A 25677-nucleotide genomic window follows, 5' to 3' on the forward strand; every position below is an offset into this window, starting at 1 on the left:
AACTTCTTACCCTAACAGTCATGTGCTTTAGAGTGAGTCAAATACAATTTTTTTTTGCAAGGGGGTCTGTCACTGGTTTTATAGACTTTACTTATTGGACCATCCTTCACAGGTCTAAATAAAACAAAAACCTTAAACGTTCCTGCAACTAAACTATTCCTCAAAGGAGATATTAAGCAGTATACATACAGCTTACATTTAAAAAATGACATAAAACATTTAGGACAGGTAGATTAAATATGACAGGGAATTTGTCAAAATTAGAGCTACACTATCCAAACAAATGAAGTCACAGGGCATTGGCAGGTTGACAACTGAAAAGACATACGAAAATCCATGATCCTGGGGGAGTAATAGATGAGGATTTCTGAATGTGTATTTAATTTAGGAAATAATTAATGATTGAATTTCGATGGAATTGACATGATTATCATGAATAAATACATATGAAAAAACGATAAACAGAGACTTTTACAACTTAGATAAAGGATGCAAAAGCTTCCCCCCTATCAGAAAGTGAAACATAACTAAGAAAAGTCTTATTATCACCACAAAAAAACGACTTCTCTCCGTTATATGATTCAAAAACGTTCCATGTTGTTAACGTGACTTTAAATCATTACATTTAAAAGACCTTGTCGGATGTAATGTCTTTCACTTCATTCTTTTAACCGCCAGGTGTCAGCAAAGTTCACTATGTGCACAAGTACTTTCCTGAACGTTTGTAATCCGAGTCTGCAGATCTCTGGTCCTCCAGCTGATAAACAACAAGAGTGTGGGGAGAGAGGTGGTGGAGTGCCTTACATTTTGTTGAGCTGAACTCAGTGATGACAAAGGGTCCCCGCAGCAACTGCGTCTTCCCCACTCTCTCTCCCCTCAACACTGGACCATCACTTTTTTGGATGCTGAAAACTTTTTGAAAGGAGTAATTTGCAATACGGATTTGTTTTCTTGCATCACAAGGAACTTTGACACATTTACCTGAATGTGTGTTTCTTCATATTGGAGAATGTCTTTGAGCTGGAGTGGAGGCTCCTGGTTTGCAGTGCTCTTTGCTGCAACTCTGCTGGTTCTTCTAACTTTTGGAAATGTTGGACCGAACCAGGTCAGGGGAGAGGCAGAGTCTTCCTCATGCTTCGGAGGCTTCGATCTCTACTTTGTTTTAGACAAGTGAGTGTCACTGTCATCAATGATTACTGCTGACTACAGCACTATTTCTGAACAAGAAAACTCTGAAGTGTGAACTTGGTATAATCTTTTTATGCTTGACTTATAACCTGCAATTCATTTACACATTTTATGAGAAAAAAAACTTCATTTTAGGGATGTAGCTCTTTTTCTTGGTAAAAGGTCAACCCAAAGTGTCTGTCAATCTATTAGGCTATTAGGGAACAAATCAATAGGAAATGTCAATAATTTATTAAAACATTTCCTCTGCAGTTTATTTTGACACTTTAGGGGAATTATTGTAGTTATACTATTCTCCCCATAGTAATCTTTTCAGTCGGTTCTTTACTGACCTGGTCTATTTAAAAGTATGTATAAAAAAACTGTCATCTGGACAGAAGCATGGCTTGATCCACCAAAACAAAACGCAGAATCAGTCTTTGCAACTACTTGTAGTATGAAACTTGAGGGTTTATTGTATTAAACATATGTTTAAAAGTATAAAAATGGACCAAAATCCCTCAGAAATATTTAACAATGCTTTGTTTCAGTGGTATTTTTCGTATAAAAAAATAGGTGCTAGGAAGTGAATATAGTTCTTATTTATATGGAGCCAGATCCCAATGAATGTTATATAGAACAGACAAATTTCATATGATAGGATAAATCAGTCTGATTCTTTTTTATAACCCTCTACTTGACATTGTTATGTAACTTTCAAATGAACAATTAACTTATCAATCAAAAAATTCAAACACCTTCTTTAAGCACAGAAACATGAGGTTTCAGCCAATCGAACAAAATAAAGGTGTGACATTTTATTTGTATTCATAATGCAGCTTGTTTGATCCCTTATTATTTAATAATCAACACCCACTCTCTGCTTGGCAATGGGAAAAATGCACTATTTTGGGTCAATGAAGTCTAGATAGAAACTCCAGGCAAATTGGAATTGAAAATTCTTATTGGAAACCATGGATGTTGTATCCTGTTTAACCAAGGTGTTACAGTGGATCACAAATGGGGCCAAGTTATAAGAATCTAGATCAGGGGCCGACAAAATGAGTATTAACAAAACTATCTTAAAAAGAAGTCAGGCTTGGATTTTGCATTTTCATTCTTTGAGGCTCAATCTATCCTATTCCTATCTCTGTGTTTTCCCTCCTTCAAAAAACACCCTCATCAAATTCCTTTCCTACAACATCAGTTTTACTCTTATTGGAAGACATTGGTTATCTCTGTTCTGTAGTCAAACACTTGCATTTTTATATGTCACTGATCAACGTGAACAGTAATCTACTGCCACATAAAATAAATGATATTTTCCCCAGAGCCTTTAGTTTGATGCTTAGTTTTGGCTAAGATATAATTATTTTTACATCCATCCAGACCACTCTGAACTGACTCTAAACCACCAACACAATACCATACAATAGGCTAGCTTTACTTATACATCACTCATCTTACATTTTTTATTTCAACTGAACAACCGAGTCAATGTGTAAAAATAAATAATTTTTCGAATTATTAATTGTTATTAAGAATTCTACCGTCTGTCATTTAAACTGATAAATACATCATAGGCTGTTTGGCCAAACAACCCGTGTATAAGTGGGATACAAACTGGTTCTTTAACCAGAATGATCTACCTGTTTTAAACTCCTCAATAACATTGACATTTTAAACACAGCTCATCTAGTTGCTGAGAGGTTAAGGCAAATGAAATCAAGAACTTAGCCAATGATTTATTTGCTTTTTCTGCAGGTTGGAAACAAAATAATCTTGTTATGGATTAAACTGTATGAACTGAGTTATCCCCACTGGTTGATGATGCAAAGGCATAAATAAGCAGTTCACATGTGTTCTGAATTATATCTTGAGCCCACCTGTCCCAAATGATCAATCCCAGTATCGGTCAGATCTCTCTTCCTTATGACGGCACAGCCCACTCCTCATCAGACCCAGATGTTTTTGAGTTTCAGTCCCTTGGCTTGTCGATCTTTGCTGGAACTGGAGTCATGGTTACACTATAAAAATGAGGTTTGAGGGAACTCCTATGAGGACTTAAAAAATAAGAATGAAATTAAAGATATGAGAAGGACTGAATACACAAAGAATTTAGGGGTTTTACATAACAGCTTAATAATTCTTTATGTTATGGATTAAGTCATTATTTGAAATGATTTACTGAAAAACATATTTTCTATTACTTGTCAGATGAACCTGTCAATGGCCTTTGCCAAAGGTAAGGAATTAAGAAGAAGAAATTAAAAGAATGTCTAATGGGGTGAATACCTACTAAGGTAATTTTCAAAAGTAAGCGTGATATTGAAATGAATTGAATTTGAAAAGTTAAAAAAGCTTTTCTTGATATTGACAATAGGGCCTGTTTAGAAAGAAAAATGAAGCAAACAAGTACAAAAAAGCCAAATATGAAAAGCTGGCAAAAGTTGAAAAGATCTCTTAGAGTAAAGTAAAGGGCAACAAATGTGTTGATAGATGTGTCTGTTAAATTAATCTTGGACTTCTATTGTACTCGTAAGTATGTGTCTGTTTGTAAAGACACGCCCTGCCCACTGAAAACTCTTTCTGGAGATGAAATCTTGTTTACCATAACCACACCCACTCTGCGGTGATTAGTCAAACATCAAGGTTAATTATCACATGGCATGCATCCTGGAAGTCTCCATCTCCAAGAGACTTGTTGTATTAACAAAGCGGGGTGTAATTACATCTGGCTGGACTCCGCTCTTGGGACATCTTGTTCGCTGAGATATAAGACGGGGGAGAACTTTATAAAGTAATAAGTTCAAAACATGGTCATGATGATGGACTTACTGTATCTTGGAGAGGAAGACTATAACATTTGAAACATGTGAGTCAGGAAAGCTTTGTTTTCACATTGGTTGCCCCTAAAGTTAAATTAACTTCTTTTGGGTTGAACGTAACAATTGTAGAAACTGCAAAATTCTCAAATTTATTTTATGTTGTTAACATGTAGTATCTCATTAATGAGAAAGAGTACAACCACTAAAGTATTTTTCTTAAAAATGAAAAAATGGAAACACTTAATAAAGACGTCTATATTCGTTATTTTATCGTTGTGAACTACATGTTATTTTATCCAATGCAATGCAAAATAGGAACAGAATATAAAATAAAATATCAGAAACTGACATCATCTTGAAAACTAATTTTAACCTTAATACCAACCACATAAAAAAGTATATAGTGTGTTTTCACAATATTATTCAACAGCTAAGCTCCACCACCAAAATTAATTTTACATTAAGGAGTTTGTTGCTATTGTCCTTCAAATTCTGAATTAGAAATTGGACTTGTTATTGCTATAACATTTGGGTATGGGTTTTTAAAGAGACATTTTAAATACAAATCTGTAGTTTATTGCATCGGCCAAAAGACATTCTCCAGGGGAAAACTCAGGTTTTCATTAATGGCTGGAACTGTCAGAGAATGGCAGCAAGAAGACTCTTTTATATGATCTCAAAGTCATCTTAAATGACCCTTTAAGGATGATAAACCTCCCTCTCTCTGAGAAACAGCTCAAATCCCTAATCTTATCTCATTTTATGTCTAAAATAATCTACAGCATTCTTCCTATAAAGCTATCAAATTCTATCATATGCTTCAGCCCTGACCCAGGGTTCACAGCCACAGCTCCGTTCTCTGGCTCAACTCTTTATGTCACAATGGTACTGTAGAATCATGACCATCAAGAATAATGGTCTTATTCAACTACCCATCTTATTTAAATGTTAAAGCTGCCTTTTAATTCCCGTGTCTACTGTCCAATAGATCTGGAAGTGTGCAGCACCATTGGACTGAAATCTACCACTTTGTCGAGCATCTTGCACATAAATTCATAAGGTAAGACAATATAAAGAAAGTTTAGATCAAGAAAAATCCTGATGTAACCTCTTAACCTCTGTATTTCTAGCCCACAGTTGCGCATGTCCTTCATCGTGTTCTCCACTCAGGGAACTATTTTAATGAGTCTGACAGAGGACAGGTGGGTTTATGTCTTTTTTTTTAAGCACCACTAATCCATTAGTTACCAACCATACTGATGAAAGAGGGAAAGCAGAATTCATAGTTTATAATGGTTCTCATTCCAGTTGGTCACAGTTCTTCAATGGTATCTAATCACTGCTTTATTATGAGATCTTTGCTGTGGGAAGATTCGACCACAATATTTCCCAGAGCGTTGCAGCTGTTACTTAAATCACTTTCACAGTTTAACTGCTTTTTAGTTGAATGAAGCGCTCCTTCATTCTAGAGCTCAACTTTTATTTTTCCTTTTTCACAGGGAACGCATCCGTAAAGGTCTGGAGGAACTCCAGGGGGTTCTACCCGGAGGTGACACGTTCATGCATGAGGGCATACAGAGGGTGAGAGGATGCAGTGAACATATGATAATGCTTCCAGTCTTTAACACCAAGGTGTTCTTTTCAACAGGCCAGTGAGCAGATTTTTTATGGAAACACAGAAGGTGTGTACAAAAACACTTTGTCAATATTCATTAACCTGCATCTACATCACGCCTGCAATACACTGATATATGGAACACATTACATTTTTTCTATAATGTTTGACTACTAAACATCAAACGCCATGTTAACCCTTCAATGAAAATCCTGTCTGTTCGGACTTTGAAAAGCAATTTGTGACAGGGATGAGTTCACTGAGAGGTAGCCAGATGACTTTGTGTGTCAAGAATGTTTATTGAGAAATAAATCAAGTCGCAAATTGATTTTTTTGTTCAAAAAAGCTATGGGTCTCCTTTTCTGATTCAAAATGAAATTAAAGTTTTGGTTTTACTTCAGGAACCGTATTATGTACTTGGACAGCAGCTAAAACACAGAGACATTGCACTGATCAATGAGGGATAAATAACTAGGAGTGAATGTTTGTTTAATCTCATTGTTAAAATATATTTAGAAGGTTCAATTTCATGATCTCAGTTTGACAATTCTCGTCCTTTTTTTAGTAAGTAAATCACAATAATGTTGAATCGCTGCAGATTATAGTGCAAACACATTCTTAATATCCCAAACATTTAAAAAAAACACCTCCACAAAACTCCTGTGTATACATTTTGCAGTAAATTACCTGATAGGAAGCATAAACTCTAATTGTTGCAAATCATCTGAACATATTCCTTTGTTGTTTCCTTTTTTTTTTAACTTTATGACTCAAGAAAAACAATTGATTCCTCTTCTTGTATCTACTTCTTTAATGTTATAACGTATTCGAGGAATGAAGATTTGAGTTGACTTCCTAGCAGTTCGCACTAATGCAAATGTTAACCTTCCAAAAGCCAGACTTTAAAATGAAATGCTTGATTTGGCCTTGACCTGGAGTCAACTTTGTGACAGCTCAGACTGTGTTTACCTCAGATGTCACGCCTGGAGGTGAACATAATTGACATCAATTAGATTCTGAAGGGGATCCATTTCTTCTTCGTTGCATGAGATGCATGAAAAGATAAGAGAAGGTGGCAGAAGTGAGCGACTGTTTCCTGCCCTCAGGTTATCGTACGGCCAGCGTGATCATCGCTCTGACAGACGGAGAACTGCACGAGGACCTTTTCTACTACGCCGAGAGAGAGGTGAGAGTAATGGCTCACTGAAAGTGACACCAGGTGTCGACGCGCTTTGAATGTTTATCTTCTATTGATCGTTTGAACGTAACTCCTTTTGTTGTTTTCAAGATTTGAAAATGCTTTAATTGCTTTAACAGTGGCAAAAGTGGTCTGAAGTGAGCGTTGTCTAAATTATGTTTTTTGTTATTCAATATATAAACAAGTTCTCTATGATGTGGCTGAGAGTTATTTGAAAGCAGGAACACAGTGTTGCTTCTAAAGTCCAGGCAAAAACAAGTGTTTGAGCCAATGTTTTGGTCTAATGTGGTCTAATTCCGAGGTGTAATTAAATCCAGGTGCTGATGGTCTTCCTGTTGTTGTTGTTTTGAATCTTTTCGCAGGCAAACCGCTCGCGAACTCTTGGAGCGTCTGTTTACTGTGTGGGGGTGAAAGACTTCAATGAGACTCAGGTGCAAGCTTGTTATATATCAGTAACACCTCACAAAATGTATTGAGATGAACGAAAAGTAGGCATTTGATGAGCAAAACATTTGTTCTAACACACACAATCACACATTCGGACCATTTGGAGTCAAGTTGCGACTGTGGTAAAGACATCAAAGCCCACTTCAAAAATCTGCTTAAGCACAGATGAAACATATAAAAGTGAAAACAAAAAAGACATAAATTATGTGAACCTGGATGTGTTATTAAAATCCAATGGAAGGCAGACAAACAGACATTAGATACATGTCTCACTCAAATGATTGAGCTGATAGGAATTAAGCTATTAAAATTAAGCTGGTCAAAGTCAAATTAATCGACCATGTGCATAAATGTGTGTTAGTACAACAGCTGCAGATAACACAAAAGAGTCAAGTACTAATGCTTCTACTCCATCAGTGTAAGAGTTAAGTGGCAATAATGTAAGTGAGTAAGTAGGTAAGTAATATTTGTAGAGCGCTTTTCTAGACCAGGGTCACAAAGCGCTTAAATAATTAAAACAATACTTTATAAACATATATGCTTAAAAGGTCAAGACACCACTGAGACAAACACAGGAGTCTCAAGTGTCTTAAGATGTTTCTTGAAGGAGTCAGTAGATCCATCAAACGAAGAAAGGAAGATCGTTCCAAAGAAGGATTTCTCTCCTCTGGTCCGGAATTGTGTTGGGATTATACTGGCATTACTCAATATTATCATTGTTCATTCAACAAGGAATATATCCCATTTGCACTGGGAATTTTGAAACAATACCTTGTTAAAGTTCTATAGTACTTAAGACAAAACACAAAAGTAGACCATATCCGATGGCAAAAGCAAGACCAGTCATTCACATATATTATTTTAATGTTGTGTGTTTAAAAAGAGTCATGTAGTGACAGTGGCTCATGGATCATTTATCACTACAGCCATAACTCAAGTGTGCAAACCAAATATTTCTTATCACCTTTTCACCTTCATAATCACCACCTGCAGCCTATTAACTTATTTTTAGCCTTTATTCAGGTGGCTACGCAATGAACTTGAATTGATAAAAACATTTCCTACAGCCAAGGTTTATCTTTGTAAGAGAATGTTTATTTAAGCTTAGGATAAGAGAGGTTTGGTCCGTGAAAAGAATTAAGCATAGCAGAAAAAAGGTTATCTATTCCCCTTATATTGACTCTTAAAAATGTATTCATTAAGACCCCACTAATGCTTTATTTTGTCTCACTACAGCTAGCAAAGATCGCAGACAGCAAAGATCACGTCTTTCCGGTTAATGATGGATTTGAAGCTTTACAAGGTGTCATTGATTCTGTAAGTTATTTACAAGTTCTACATTTCAATATAAACTGTGTTCATTGAATAATGCCCGAAGTAGACAGATAATGTTTAGGTACCATTCGAAGTTAGGTGGGCATTTCTTGAAACACTGCTGGGTGGCTACTGGAAGTTGCTGTTAAGATATGGGAAGGTTGAAGTGCGAGATAATATCGACATCTTGACAACAAGCTTCTGCTTTCTGGATGAGCTGGTCTGATAACTCAGAACTAGTCAGGATGGATGTGTTATTGTCCAGAGCTGGTTAGAGCCATATTCCATGTAGCCTCTAAGGGACACATTCCCCTGTCGTTGGGTATCATAAATCAACAGGAACAAGTTATTGAAACAATGACAGCAGTTGAGCAGAGTCAGTCATCCATTAGCAGGTGTTTGTATACCAGGTGAAGTGATATAAAGGTGAGGAAGCAGCTCAATAAGTCATAAAGAGGATGTAAACAACTTTCAATTCTAAACGCTTTCATCCGTCATTTAAAAAGCTTTTAAATAATAATAATTTTCCATTAGGGTCTTAATTTTAAGCTTAATAAGAGCTGAAATGAATTGAACCCGGTTGAGCTTTGGAGTTTGGCCAAATGTTTAAGATAAACTGGGTCTGACATGGACTTAACTGCTTTCAATCCACATGACTCGTGCCTGCTCACGTTCAAAGAGATGAGTTGTGGTATCTAAAGACCTGAGTTGAATCAGGTGTATTTATTCATTTGTGATGGTTTTTCGTGTCAGACCTGTTGTCGCTGTGGAATCAGTAAGTCTGCATCTGGCAGTCATCTGGGACTGATTACCCTCATGTTAGGGGGTCAGTGGGCTGTGAGTCAGTCCCGTCTCCTCAGCTCGTATGTTCCTGGAAAGCGCAAAGTTAGTTGTCAAAACGTCCGTAGACTGTAGGGAGCTTCAACTAGCCTCGAGAGAACGAGGACAGGAAATAGTACTTTAAAAATATTGACAGCACTTGCATCATGTTTAAACCATGAATCATTCCAAACAGATCCTGAAAAAATCCTGCATTGAGATTCTGGCAGCAGAACCCTCGAGTATCTGTGCGGGAGGTGAGACGGAAATATGCTTTTTTATCAGCAGCAAATGTGCCTCTTCATTTTAAGTCAACTGTGTTTTTTCTTTCTTTATATTGACTTTTGCAGAGTCTTTCCAGGTGGTGGTCAGAGGAAATGGTTTTCTCCATGCACGCAATGTGGAAAAAGTCTTGTGTAGTTTTCGGATAAATGACACCTTGACTAAAAGTAAGTAAAACGATTCTGTACACCGTGTGATTTCTCCCGTTTATCGAATAAAATCGTATAAGAAAATTATCGGTGCACGGTGGCATAGTTGTGAGCAGGACTGCCTCACAGCAAGAAGGTTGGCTGGTTCGCTTTCAGCTTGAGGCAACCTAGGGCCTCATGCGGTTTTGTATGTTCTCCCTGTGAATGCATGGGTTTACTCTGGGTACTCCAATCAAGAAAAACGTGAAACAAAAACATGGAAAATGTGTGAGTGTGTTCTCTGTGTGCACTGTGACATGCCTTCAACAACACTTCTATTAATTGAGCATAGTGTTAAAACAGCTTGTATTCACTGTGATCAAACATGGCGTCACGCTGAGATCGCTGGTGCTGCTCAGTAACTTTAGAGCCCCGTTGAGACCGGTAGCCACACTGGAAAATAAAAAAAACAGTACCGCACACAGGGCAGTGGGACGAATGAAGGTTTTCAAAGCTTAACCGATTTTCCACCAGACTTTACTAGTGGTTTAATATACAAGCTGGACCACATCCGACTACAAGTGCTACTGTATCTAATTACAAAGCAGCAAATTTTCCTCCTCAGCAATGATTCACACAACTCCGGCGTAGACACATCTGGCCTCAAGATCAAACCTGTGTCGATACTGATTTGCATTCTGCAATTATAAAATAAGTGTCTTTTCAGACCTGTAAACAAAGATAAAATACCACATCACATTGATTTTTTTTTTAAAGCTAACGTGTGCAAGAATTTAAATGTCTAAATAACCAACTGCAGAACATCTATTTAAAGCCAATAATATCTTCATTGGAATTGCTATCATTATCTACCTGAACCAAACAATTATCACAATAACGATGAACAACAGTTCCTGGATAGCTGTTCTCCCCGTAGACCAACAGACAGCACGGAAACAATTACATTAAAATGGCCTCCTGATGTTGCACGACTGTGGCGCCTCCACAGTAGAATTGTTTGAACACACTCCTCCAGCTGATGTTCATCTACATCAGAAGTACATTTTGATTCACAATAATCAGAAGAGGTTGCCTGGAGTGATGTAAATTAATTTGTTTAAGTCATGCTATTGTTCTTTTGATCCATCTTCATCAGACCATGGTGAATGTGTTTCTTCACAGGATGTGCGGCTGCATATGTTGAACAGATGAATTTATGTTGAAGTCTGTGAATCCAGGAAAAAGTATGAGTAAACAGTGCTCGAGAATCTTTGGCAGGGTCTGTGCTGAGCTGCCTTAAAGTTTGGTGACAGATGTTACCATATGAATGTTTTATTAGCGACATCCACCCTGACAATAGTAGGACTGCACAAGAGCGAACAATTATTATTGTTAATAAATCTAGAGCCAGATGATTACTTGTTCACTGTAACGTGATAATCTCAAGCAGGAGATCATTTATCATCTTGATCATTTGTTATAATCACCATTATTCATGGCTTATTACCGGTCATTGTGAGTCCTGATGAGGTCATTTCAACACATTCTTGAATCCAAAATGATCCTCTAAAACTGGAGCGAACACAAGGAAGTGTGCTGGTATTGCGTGTATTGTGTTGTGTTGAGTCTCAATGACCTACAGGATGACTTTGTGATTCATGAACTAGATCAGCCACCAGATTCTGACAATTACTAAAGAGTCAACCAAAGCTAGATGAAGCAAAACCTTCAAGTCTTAGACCATGAAAAGCCCAATTCATTATAGTAACTAACTCCTGTGCCAGTTGTAGCTGGAATAACTCAATGTTCTAAATAGTGAAAGCAACAGATACATTGGTGCAGCATTTATAAGAGCTCAGCAAAAACAAATTGTTGGATTTACCAGTTTTGGGAAGTGGCTTTGAGTCTCTCCTGAGGACTCATCCTTAAGCTTTCTTAGTGGGATGTTTAAAGGGTGGCGGCTGGTTGAAAAATATTCTAGGTGTCGATTTTGTGCCTGTACATTTCCCTGCCTATAACAATAACACACAGTTGAAACTAGTGGTTTAAAGACAATATACTGTACTTTGACAGCTAGTGGTGAATCATAATGATGAATATAAAGCAGGAGACCAGATTAATATGTCCACATCCCACTAGCCAAGTCTTTTGGTCAAAGGAATCTCTGCAGAGGCTTCGCTTGTATGACTTCTCCTCTTTTTTATGAGGCTGTTGGGAGATTTTTTTTTCCTGGCTTGTCTGGTCAGAGTTGTTTAACTAGAAGCTTCTTTGCCATTATTCTTCAAACAAATGGTTCTAATTAACCGAGGTTAGTTGTGTAGGTAGTAGTTGTCCCACGTCTTTGTTAGTCTTCGTTGCCCAATTGGAATAAACCAAATTGTTAAACAATAAAGGAAAACTATTACCAATCTGTCCTCTGCACCAGGACATCACAGATACTTTCTACACACTCATCACAAACCAAAACACTGCAAATGAAAAAACAATAATTACAAAAAAATGAAAATGTCCAGAGCGAGGTCAAACCGGTTAAAAAACTGCGTCAAAAAGTAAAAAAAATGTTGTGCACTACTAAATGAGCCAACCGAACTAGAACTAGTTAGTTACTTATTCAAACTATAATGGTCGCTATTTCCGCGCCCCAAAATCATGATCAGAGACGAAGCTGATTGGCTTCTCCGTTACTTCTTCTACGACGGTGTACGATTGTCCGACTTACAGAAACGCGACCACTGATGGGCACTGCAAAGAAGTGTCCGCAGATAGATGGGATATGACGACACTAACCAGAATTATAGACAGAACGTGAATGCATCAACGAAGAATTCTAAAAACATACAAAATCATCATTGTTTTCAAACTTAAAAATAACATTTAAATAAAAAAAGAAGAGGAAATTAAAAAAACAGCCTAGACGGCTCGAGGGTGGCGCCCCAGCGCCCTCTATGGATCAGCCGTCGCTGTGTTAAAAACATGTCCAGCTGCGATATGATCACATGGCTGGCCAGGTAATACCTCTATACTGACACGAAATTATACAGAAAAAGGACAAAAGGAAGAATTTCTGAAATTTATCTGCAATTTTGCTCATAAATATTATTGAAAGTTGACTTCACTGCAGTTAAATTCAAGAAGGCTGATCTGTGATGCCTCTAATGAAAACTGCTGACTGCTCAGAATATGCTCTCAAATAGCAAGGTTTTTTTGGTGAACAGAGATGACCTTGAGGGAAACTCTGATTTGAATCTGCAATTTGATCTGGTGGCTTTGTTAGCAGCAACATGCAATGAGAAGAAATCTTGACCAATGCAGCTCATGTTGTAATTTCCTCAGTCTTGGATACGCTCTCCCACTGCCAGGATAAACAACGGCTTGTGTGAGCTGCTTTCCAAAAAGCCAGCTGGAGGAAGAAGGAACCTACATTTCAGTTATAAAACAAAAAACTGGGGAATTTATTTCTGCTCAAAAATACTTCTAAAAGGGCAGTGGCCTTTAAAAACAAAACAACAAAAGCCTGGTTTGTATTCATCTTTCACATTGAGTTTTATTGTGTTACAAACTATCTCACGCTCATCGAGTCATTGTTCAAACGGTTTTGAATACAAAGAATACTGCTCAATAATCGGGTTATGATCGTTTCTATCATGTCTTGTAGTGGTGAAGCCCCTGGTCGTAGAAGACACTTATCTACTATGCCCAGCACCAGTGCTCCAAGATGAAGGAATGTAAGTCCTCAAAAAGACTTTTGGAGAAGACGCTCATTTTGACACACATTCTTCAGTGTGACTTAAATGATTGCATTGTTTTTACAGGGCAGCAAATCTGTACGTTAGCATGAACGAAGGGCTAAGTTTCATATCCAGTTCGGTCACCATCACAACTGTCAGCTGCGTGAGTACTTTGTTTTTCTTAAAACATTGTCACAAGTGGTATTACTAGATTCAAATGTGTTTGACTACAGGATTACAATCTGGTACGATTGACCAGTGCCCTGCGTAACAGACAAACTTAAACAAGTTTCGCACTTCAAGCTCACCACAAGTTCTCAGAGATAGGACAAGTCAAATGTGGATTACTCGCAGAAAATCCTGTTACTCATTGTAAAAACAGATTGACTTGGTTATCTCCCTCTGGAGGTTTCCATGTCTTTCCAATTTGGGAGGATCAGGTCTGATCTATGAGCGGATAGTGGCCTCTGTACCAATGCACTGTCAATAGGGTTCATTGTGGTTAAAAAAAGTAGGATTTACTAATAAATGTTTGATTAATATTTATTAATATTTGGAAAGGACAAGGGAATAACCAAGATTATACAGACTATTAAAGATTGAAATATTGAGATCCAAAGGGAGAAGCACCCAACCCCCCTTACCCTTTTGGCACAAGGAAATCTACACTGCATGGATACAGAACTATATTTCGAGTGTGTGTTTACACATCTGTCTGTGTCACAGTCTGACGGAACCATCCTGGCCATCGCTCTGCTTATTCTGATGCTTCTGCTGGTTCTGGCCCTACTTTGGTGGTTCTGGCCTCTTTGCTGCACAGTGGTAAGTGATTTGAGTCATTAGCTCTCAAAAACCTTTAACTTATATATGATTTAAATTTGCAAGTGAATAAATAAGTTATTAAGGTCGTTATGCGTATTTTAAGGTTTTTTTCTTTTAGTCTTAATACCTGAAACCCTAAATGCTCTGTAGGTTTTTGTCACACATTTTGGCAGATATTGGTGTTGTGTAATGTTTTTTATACTGTATTAGTAGAATGCTTGAAACGTTTAAAAATTAGATGTTTAACCTCTTTTCGATAGGAGAATTTCGACAGAAAAGGTTTCTGTGTTGTTTTTTTAATCACTCCATACCTTACAAAATAGTGTAAGCCATTTGAAAAAAACGCTTTGTTGTTATGCATCTACAAATTGAGAGCACACTTAATTTCAACAAATAAAATGATGGTGAAATGTGTAGGTTAATGTGCGCTTGTGTTTAAGCATCCCAGCATGCACTGCAGGACTTCTCTTACAGTAAATCTACAGTATATTCATATATATTGGAATGTTTTGGTTTCATACTGAGAATTTGAGTGCTTTTGCGCCGACATCTGCACATCCAGCAAAGAAATAAACAAGAAATATTCACAAGATAATATATATTCATTTTTTATTATTTTGAATGTAAATGTTTATTTCTTTTATCATATAGAAGTTAGATGTAAATACATTTTCCAAGGTGCCAAGATTAGATAAGTTTAACTTGCCAGCAAATCTGGGGTTCTTTGGTTATAATATGGCCCCTTAAAATGTTGTAAATATGTATGTAATATATATTTAAGAATTTGATGAGGTTATTCCGTCAGACTACCACGTCACTCTTGAAGAAGATGCTGCACGTCTTCAAGAGCTCAGGCTGTTAAGAGTTATTAGGGGTGCGTGACCTGTAACCTTCCAGCTGAACACAGTTAAGAAAGGTCAAAGCCCGGTAATAAAAGTGTGTTTAAGTAATTATGAGTCTGTTAAGATGATTTATTTTTTCTAAAGGTCAGCTCAGGTGAACTTTGTCACCACCTTATCTTGCCAGAAGAACTCCACATTTAACATGACTGAATAAAAACTGAGTACGTTTCGACTTCACTCTGGAACAGAGAAGGTGTCCGTGGTTAAATTGAATAAAAATTGTTGCGAAAAGTATGAAGGCAAAGGTCTAATATTCCGCAAACTCGGCTGATACTTTGAAGATGTGTGTTCTCCTTTTCAGCGATAAAGACGTTTTCTTTTGTAAAATTGATTCCAATGTTCCATCACTGGAAACAGGGAAGTTTAAAACAGCCAGAAAGCGGAGTCAGTTTTAAAAACGTGGCTGCTCTCGCTCAACTTCTTCTGTTCATGTCCAGTTCATCTCGGTTAAAATGTGTGTGGCTCTGTTTAGGAAAAGCAGTGCAGCGTTACCATGGGGAAGAGTGTTGTTTCCAGCAGTCATATACAGATAGAAGGAAAAATAAGAAATAAGAATCTAAATGGCCTAATTTGCCAAGTGCAGTATTTATTTACTTTGGTTATAACCCTGGCTCATCTGTCAGGTACACGTGTCCTGAATGGTGGATAAAAAAGTAGCAAAATAGCTGGCCCTATCACAAAAATAATTCTGACTGTTTGAGGTCGAAAATGTGTAAATCTTGAGTATGGAAAATGAAAGTATTTATGGAACAGTTACATTTTCCATCTTCGAAAAAATATTCAGGAAAATCTGGTTGGCAGATTTCTGGGTCAGTTTATGGTTTGGATGAAAAGAGGAGAGTTAGAGGAAAAAAGATTTCTCGTCCACATGTTGTGTCATTGTTGATATGTTCACTGACAACACTATGTACAGTAAGCAGTGGTATTTTTGTCAAATTATACCCTCCTCACTACTAACATGTTGTTTCTGATAACACAGGTAATCCACGAACCACCACCACCAGTTGAAGAGGAGAGTTCGGTAAGCAAGGTTGCATTGTCTCTGTAGGTTTTAGTGTGTATCTGAGTAGTTGTTTTTCTATACATGTCATGAGATGCATTAAACTGCCCAGTGAGTCTGATGGGTCTCACTCTAGGTAGCTGGGATAAGCCTTGGATCCTTGCAACCACATTAAGAGAATCAGGGGAGGAAAAACAACACATTTTATATGATATTTTAATTTATGAAACAAGTCCATGGTTCATGGGGGGAAAACTATTAAAGAATTATAAGGATAATTTCATTTGTCTGGAGAAAATGTAAAAAGTAGAGCATTGGTAAAAAGCAAAAGGCAATTTAAGGAGGTACACTATTTGAAAGATGCTATTATTAAGAAGAGACACTCCTTTTATTTTATATACATCATAATAACTAATTATTCATATATTTATTTCCTATTTTAAGTCAATCTTGTTATCCTACGATCTGACTCTAAGAGTATATTGCAAAAGGTTTGTGAAAAGCCAAATTGCAGGAATTTATTTTACCTGGTTCCAGAATGATCGCCACAGATTTAGATTTCAATATTACTTCCAAAGAACCGGTGGTTTAAGGAAATTATCTGATTGTAATTGTATCTTTGAAATCCAGATCTAACCACGTAGACCAAGAGAGTGAGAACGCTATAGTTCGACAATCAAAAGTTCTGTAAATTAACTAGCTAGAGTGAACAGCATCACACATTACCGTCAGTCGAGTACAAATCAAGTATCATGTTGGGATGAAATGGAGAATAAGATGAAAATAAAGAGATCAAATTCAGATTAATTGACTTTTTCTGATAATATTTAGATTATTAAATTTTTTAGAACAGCTCTTCGAATTTTCTCTGTAAACGCCCTTCTTAAAAATCATGTGTCTTTTGACCCTCCTTTAAAACTATGTGTAGACTCAGTGATATAACTCTGCTAGCTGCAATACATAGACATAGAATAGACATTCCAAGCCATTGCTATGGAAGACCAAATGCCGCAATTGTTCTTGAAAACAAGACTAAAATATGTTTGAAAAGCATTTATTCCTTAGAGTCAATGAGTTGAACAACAACAAAAAATAAGTATTCATTATTGTTACTCATACTAAATGAAAAGATCATTATTCAGACCCAAAGAATTTAAGACTTAAGCCATCATAAAAATGCGTCGCTTTAAATCTTCAAAAAATCAGAAGAAAAAAGCAGTGGGGAGCTGGCGTGGTAAAGGCAGACAGATGAAGGGGACCCTCAGAAACCATGCCAGTGTCGTGTGAAGGGGCTGTTGAAAGTGGGCCCCTCCCTGGTGTTTGTGCTGAAAATTGTTTAAAATGGTGCAGATGATTCCTCAAGTTCACATGACTTGCAGATGCTGCTCTTTTATGTTGGATACATAATAAAATGTGAATAATTTAGGTGGTCAACCAGTTTCTTTGAAGCTCATACAGTAAATTCTGTCTCCTGTCACCTGGTTTTAGGATGATGACGACTGTGACACGCCCAAGAAGAAATGGCCCACAGTAGATGCCTCCTACTACGGAGGAAGAGGAGTTGGTGGGATTAAAAGAATGGAGGTAGGATCATTTGCTTCTGTCTTGGTGACATTCCTTCCAAAGAGAGTTTACTTATATGGCTGCAAGGTATGACCAACAAGCTTGTTCCACCCTTTAATGATCTGACCACAAATGTAATGTGTTGCAAATGGACCCAAACATCACAGCGGCCACTTTTCTTTTGCTTTGCTGGGTAATTTACTCCGAACAAAGTCATTTGTGCATATGACCCTTTCATCCACTGTACAAAATCATTATTGGACCTTCAACTCTCCATTTACCATCCAACAAAATACCTATAAACCTATAAACAGCTCGAAGTTTGATACAAAGTTGACCTGAAATTTCATGGTTACTATAAAATATAATTGCTAACTATTATTTACATTATTGCTATTATTAAATAAACAAGTTGCCTTAAATTATTGGGTGTCTGTGGGTCTGTTTTAGGAATTTTAGACAGTTTCACATATTGTTGCACGAACTCACGAAGAAATATGAATATGCAAAGATTTATTGAAGAGAAAAGGATTCTTTCTAAAAAGCTAAATGTGTGCCGATTCTTGTGGACAGTGCAACAATTTAAGGGGCAACTAATGTTTTGATTTAAGTGTGTGTTAAATTGACCTTGGACCTCTTTTGTGTATCTACAAAACTCTTTTTTTAAATTTAAATATTTACATTAGAAAATAGGCCTAAGGCCCGCCCCTGAAAATGCTACATTTGTCTGGAGATTAAATCTTGTTTACCATAACTAAGCCCACTATGCTGTGATTGGTCAAACATCAAGGTTTGTCATGCAGTGTCTTGTTGTATAAACAAAGTGGGGGTGAATACAGCTGGCTGAAGAAAGATTGAAGACCATTATTACATCATAACGGACTATGCTCTTGGACCCTCTCGTTCGCCGAGATTTCAGACGGGTTGGAACTTTCTAAAGTGATAACTTTATGTCATAGTTTTCAATAGTTTTCACATCATAAGTTGCCTTTTTAATCCTTTTCTGTAAAACACATGTGGTGGGTTTAAAGGTGGCCATTTGAAAAACTGCGATTCTAAAAATGTACAAAGAAATCAGTAGAGACAATATTTTGGCAATTTATTGAGATGAGAAAAAATTAAATCTATACTTAGACTAGGTGGTTTGTTTATGTGATCTTGCTCTTCTCTGCGGTTGATGGTATCGCCTTAGGTTCTCTTGGCCCTGGGCTGACATTGCCATACCACAGTAAGCGGTATTTCAATTCAATAATTAAAGAGCCAGTTGCCTCAATGCACAATGAAAAAAGTAAAACCTCATCAGTTATGGGTATCTCATAGGTTTTACTGGTTCTTCTGAAACAGAACCCAAAACGGAGCTTGAAGAATGAACGCTTTCTGTCAGTATAATTCAGTGGTTAAATTGTGTGCGCATGACACATTGTGCATGGAGCCAGGCGAGTTCCATCGCATTCCAGTGCTTAGTGGAATCACACATAAACGTTTGTGTTTTAAAAAAATCATAAGGATAAGTCAGAAAAGCTGAATTAAAAATGAAATAAATAAAAACCTTGGAGCACAAGACTTTTATAGATCTTATAGAAACAGATTAAGATTGACATAGTTTTGATTACCATCAGTTTCATTCAGTGTGCAACTGTTTTGTGTTTACAGCACACACGCACTGTGCGCTAACAACTGATGAACTCCCTGATCTCCAGGTTCGGTGGGGGGAGAAAGGCTCCACTGAAGAAGGAGCCAAACTGGAGAAGGCCAAGAACGCCAAAGTTAAGATGCCAGAGCAGGAGTATATGGATCCTCCCACGAGGGTACTCAACAATGGCATGTACAGAGTGCAGGGGCCAAAGAAGTGGTACTCGCCCATCCAGGTAGGAGATTGCATAATCTATAAAATGGTGGCGTACATAAGTGGCCTTAGATCTCGCATTTAAATGAGACGGAAACAAAAGAGGATACAATTTCAGCGACTCATTGTGAAATTAGTGCAGCAGGATCAGTGGGAAATTAGTTCCGCTTTTTTTTTTTTATTATCAGCTTACGGCTCCGTCAATTTAAGATCCTGTGATCCTCTGCATGCGAGTCAAACATCTGTTAGACATCACAGCTGTTGCAGGATATACAAGTGCAAAAATACAATGATAACATAAGGATTTTCATTAATGTTGTGGTCAGCATCGGTCTGCAAATATTTCTCCAGGACTAGATCTGGGTTAAAGCTTTCACAGTCAGCAGTGGGACTGCTAATAGAAAACAGACTCTAGTCGGAATGACCTCTAGGGAGGGAGGCTGCTCAGCCAGCAGTTTTGTGAGAAGAAACATCTGCTTTGTAGTCCTTCTTCTGGTTGAATTTACTGATTCTATGGAGAAACCATTTGGGGTTTGAGTTTTGATACAATACTGATTATCTTGTTGCACGAGTGGAATTAATCTGAAGTTTGTGTGGATCTTGAGCCAGCCTTAAAAGATTGAGTGGAATAGAAAACATGATTGAAAAAGTAATATTACGAACAACATTAATGATGTCATGCTGTTTCTGCAGAGTAAACTGGATGCACTCTGGGTGCTTTTAAAAAGAGGCTACAACCGCGTGTCTGTGATGAGACCTTACCCCGGTGACAAGGTAAGAGCAAAAGACTAAACGTTAAACAGAAAAACTCAATGATCAGCAAATATGTCGGTGTCTGATGTAAGGCAGTAACTTTGGCAACCTTTGCGGTGCTTAATGTTTGCCAAAAATGTGGAGAAAGTAGAGCAGCTGTCGACAATGGGGGGGGGGGAGGCGCAAACGTAGGGTCATGGGAAAACCTGTGGTGAGTTTGGAAGAAATCTGTCTGGCTGCATTTCACTGCTATGCAAAAGGTCTGCTGAAGTCATTAAAATCACATGAATGTAAAGAGTTTAGCTGCACCGAAGAAGAAAAGAAAGGGAACACAATGTTGGTAGATACAAATGATGATGTACCATATTTTTCGATATCAATGAAAGTGTCCATTTTTATACATAAATCGCACCAGAGGGTTGCACAGGGGCATCAATGCTTCTCTGTCTTACAAGTAACTTTTAATACACCTTCGTGATCCACAATGTTTTTAAAACCAATCTTTGTTTTTTATCTCTACCAAGCTTGATTGCGCATATGGTAATAGCTAAAGTATTCCTAAACAACCCCTGTAACAACTTTACTTTCTCACTAGTGTGCTGTAGATATCTATGGGAATCTCATTTTGTCGGCTGCTTTGCTTCGTATTATTTTGCTTTGCATGAAATAGTTAGCCTGAAACCTTTAATGGAGGCGTTTATTTTCCTGAAATTAGTCCTAGTAACAATAACAACAACATTGTTTTGCTGTTTTCCCATTAAAATCATTCCCTTAACTTTTTTAACAGCCTCACTAGCTCTTTAAGTAAATCAACTTTGACTGTGGTATTATTAAGGACCAGCAGTTAACAAGTAGTTCTGCTTTCTCTTTCTTGTTTCCATTACTTCCCCTAAAGTGAGCTCAGCAGTAGAAATTGAGGAGCCCAATAATCCTACTGGGACAAACAGGTTTTTACTGGTTTTATCCTTTAAGCCTTTACACTCATAATCACCCAATTTTGTTTATTGGAAATAATAAAGAAGAGCAGCAAGTGAGTACTGTAGGATTATGGTGATAAAGTTGAACCGGATATTAGTTGCGTGCATTGTTTATTATTCCCTTCAGCTCATGAACTAAAAAGCACACAACGGTCTTTGAATACTTGGGATTTTAGGAAATACCTTTAGGACATTTGGAGAGTCATCACTGGAGATACAAAAGTGAAGCAACTGCTTCAATGTAATTTCCTGTGAATGAACTTCATCTTAAAAATAATAATTGAGTTAAAACAGTCTGTTTTTTATTAACTATACATAAAATCAGGTTTACTACTGTCATCCAAAGATGGCGAGGACAATCAACAAATATACATTATTTATTTAAACTACTTATTCAGCAACTTACATATAAATAAAATATCCCAGAATAAAATGCCACATATGCTCCATCAGCTTTTTTCTCTCTGATTTTCCTAAGCATGGGAAATAAAGCGCATCACAAATTAAAGTCAGCTTTGCTGACATATTTCCCATTTACGAATTAAAAACATGAAAAGCTAACAAAGTGGCTTCCTTCTTAAAAACAAGTCCACCATTTGTTTTGTGTTGTTGAGTTAAAAAAACTGGACATGTCGGAGCTGCTTAAAAGAAATCAAAGGGGGGTTATTGTGGGAAGAAACGTTTCTGCTGTTTTCGGTTATTTCAATCTCTTGTTTGATCAGCGAATTACACACAGAAAGAAGATCATGAGTCAAGATCCATCACTTTTCCAGAACATTTTACATTTAACATTAACAGGAAGAACATTTACTGCGTGTTAAACCGTTTCATGATTCATAGATATTTGTTTTCACTTATCCTGGAATAATCAACTTTTTAAACATTTTTATGCCTGTACATAAAGAACAAGTTTTATGACAGACATTGAAGTTCTAAAACATTTTAGTTAACCACCAGACCAGCTGTCTAGCACAGCTCAAGAAACGTAGGAAAAATGTTTTCTTTGCAAAAACTCCCTAATATTTTTTTCCCCACGATTAAAAAAATACTGAAGAAAAACAAAATCTTGGCGAAAGAGAGGTCACGAAAGGGAAGTCCATTATGATGTAATAAATTAACCTTGATGTTTGACCAATCACGGCAGAGTGGGTGTGGTTATGGTAAACAAGATTTAATCTCCAGGAAAATTAAATGTTTTCAGAGGGCGGGGCTTAAACACATTTTCTAATTTAACATTTAAATCAAGAGAGTTTAGTACAAACGGAAACATACTTGAGTACAATAGAGTCCAAGATCAATTTAAGACACACTTAAATCAACACATTAGTTGAACTTTAAACCTAAAATCCATTCCAAACATAAACAAACCACTAAATAGGTTGAGCATGAAAATGTTTAAGGCTTGGAAAAATCCTTTTAAAAAGTGTCGTTCTTGATTACGGAAGAGAAATAACGTTCAAACGGTTCCCTTGAGTTAACATCTGCACCACTCTTTTATTTCAGGGTAGATGCATCAACTTCACACGCATCAAGTCTCCGCCTCCTCGCTACCAGAACTACACCCGCCAGGCTTCTTCTCTTTACATGGACTCCAGCAAAACTCCACCTCCACCACAGGGAACGCTACCACCCACTCCCACCAGCTCTCCATCCCCTCAGTCCTTCTCATCCACCCTTCCCCTGTTGCCATCCACGCCTCCCCTCTCCTCCTTACCCCCGTCCCCTCCCATCACGCCTCCTCCTTACACTCCACCGCCAAACCGAGCTCTTCCTCCGACCGCTCTGTTTACACCACCCGTCCCGCCGTCTCCGCCGCCTGCATCCCCCACCGGACCTCTACCTCCACCCCCACAGGGACCCCCACCTGGACGTGCCCCCCCACCCGACCGCCCTCCACCACGCCCGGACCTGTAGAATTCTGCTGGCAAATGAAGACTTAAGTAAAACCAGCGACAATCAGTGCGACGTCAGAAGTAGAGTATCGGCTTCTTAAATCTCAGCTGACTCCAGCGAACATTTGTCTACTGGGACATTCATACTCAAATAGTGTGAAGGTGCAATTTTTTCAGATGCTCGACTACTCTCATATTTCTTCCAAAAACCAACAACCGGCTCAGAAACTTTTGACGAACCCGGACGTATGATGTCTGCCAAATGTTTAAAAAGATGTAATGGCTACGATAAGGGATTTGGAAAAAGAGTGCATGCACACAAGTATTTACCCAGAAATATATCCATTTTGGCATCAATGTTCCTTTTGTTGTGTTTTAGTGTTTTTAAAATGATTAGCAATTTAGCAGCATCAACGTTGCCTACAAAGCTTTTCCACTGTTTTAAACCACCATGATGTGAGTCGCTGCTTTGCTTTAGCGCACAAGAACAAAACTTTGTTTCTGCAATAACTGCTTTGGCCAAAAAAAAAAAAAAATGTAAATCAGAAATGACAGAATCAGGGAAACATTTTGCACATTGCCTTGTTCGCCCACCAGCAAACATTTAACATGTTTTGTAAAAAAAATATAAATGGAAAACAAGGGTGTTGTCTGTTCTTGATGAAGTCTCAAACACACATGTGCTTAGATAGTTATACCAGAAAATATACTGAATGTCTTTTCACTGACTTGATCAGGTCACAGGTGGTTCCATTAAGGAGCCAAACATTTTAACTAAATGTGATCATATTACACCTGAAAGAAACTAATTATTACAAAAAAAGGATGTTAAGGTTTTGTGTATCTTTGTTTAATCATATTTCATTTATTTTCATATTATTTCACCTCAAAAGCCTGCATGTCCCTTCAAATATATATGTATTTTGTATGTGGAAATACTTGTGAGATAGATATACTGTATATATACACAACTATATACAGTATTAAAACAAAGAAGAAGCTTCCAGTAGTCTGATTCAAATGAAGGTAGCTCAATACAACCACTGTCTGGATGAAAAGGGGGGAAAAAAAACCCTCTGCAGAGCAAAACTAACCACTTCCAGATGTCCATATTTTGCATTATGTCACACACACAACTGTAGAGAGCTATCTTGGAAAATTTTAGACAACATTTTCTGCTCAGGAAATGTGGACAGGCTGCAGGAAAGTAACATTGGTGAACATAATTCATGACGCAGGAGAGAGAAGATGACAAGCGAGGCTTCTGGAGGTCTCCCAAACCCAATAAAGACTGGCAGAAAGAGTCACAGAGGGATGATCACAAAAGTTGAATCTACACATTTCAAATGAGGTAATGATTACGGTGGTTCAGGGAGTTAAATCTATTCAACCACTAAATGAGAGTAAAAGATTTAATTAGACACACACTTGAGCGGAAAGATATTTTGCTTTGAAGCTAAGGTGACGCCAACATTCAGTGGCGTCTGCTGGCCTTGTGCGGTGGATTAGATAATCCAAGATAATATTTTCATCCAGATTCAAGAACCAGTCCATTTTAGTATCAAAGTCACATGTGGCCCATCAGACAAACAAACAAATGTAATTAGACAGCGACACACTTATTTTTTCATCAGCTCTTAGTTTTTATGATTTAGGGGCCAATTGTTTAATAAGTAGTGAATATTTGGAGGATGTCCTTTATTGTTCAAATAAACCGCTGGTTCAACAATTAGGGTAAGACGGACAAAGAAGGCTAATGGAGGAAAAAGCTTGTGCACATTAGGTGGATTATATAAAAGTGTTATAACCCAAATCAAACCTCATTCTAGATATTGAGCTAATTACTCGATCTCTAACTTCTAGCCAAAGAAAACTCAAATATTGTTTCAGCCAAAGTTAAGTGCAATCGTTAATTTAGAGCTTTGTCTTTTGGCTCAGCTCTTTTGCTTATCACAACAGATCAGTAAAACATCTTCATGGCTGAAAATCTGTCTGTCGGTCCAACCCATCTTTTGTTTACTTTCTTGCATACAAGAAACAAATATATTTGAACAACTGCAGATGTGGAAGAATCTCATCTTCAAATTGATTGACACGTTTCTTTTCGTTTGCAAACTTTTTAGCACAAAAACTATTACTTTAGTTTTAGTCAATAACTAGTTATTTATTTTTAAGAAATGATGGTTAAGTTGTGTCGGTTTTTGTGTGATTGTCAGTATTTAATACTGTGAAAAAAAACAACATTCAGGTGCAGATCCACACATCCATACCAATTGACTTATTCTTTTTCCTATAGGTTATAGGATAACAGATATATTTTATCCTGGAAATCAATCATTGGAAGTTTGATAGAAAGAATAATGTCCTCAACGTCTAACTTACACATCTGTGTCATT

At 37.4% G+C, this 25677-nt stretch overlaps 1 protein-coding gene across 1 annotated transcript; it reads left to right on the forward strand.

Annotated features, from left to right (window-relative positions):
* The first annotated feature begins 858 nt into the window (after positions 1-858).
* antxr1a (ANTXR cell adhesion molecule 1a) lies at positions 859-23856 on the forward strand. The gene is made up of 18 exons (XM_087794767.1): positions 859-1170; positions 4984-5055; positions 5126-5197; positions 5495-5576; positions 5644-5677; positions 6717-6796; positions 7171-7239; positions 8492-8572; positions 9585-9645; positions 9739-9837; positions 13454-13523; positions 13611-13689; positions 14253-14348; positions 16230-16271; positions 17739-17834; positions 19514-19681; positions 20353-20433; positions 22893-23856. The coding sequence occupies exons 1-18, from the start codon at positions 986-988 to the stop codon at positions 23301-23303; spliced, it is 1878 nt and encodes a 625-aa protein (XP_087650893.1). The 5' UTR covers positions 859-985; the 3' UTR covers positions 23304-23856.
* Positions 23857-25677: the final 1821 nt, after the last annotated feature.

Source organism: Callionymus lyra, chromosome 1 (assembly GCF_982586985.1).
Source record: "Callionymus lyra chromosome 1, fCalLyr1.hap1.1, whole genome shotgun sequence".
NCBI classification, from domain to species: Eukaryota; Metazoa; Chordata; class Actinopteri; order Syngnathiformes; family Callionymidae; genus Callionymus; species Callionymus lyra.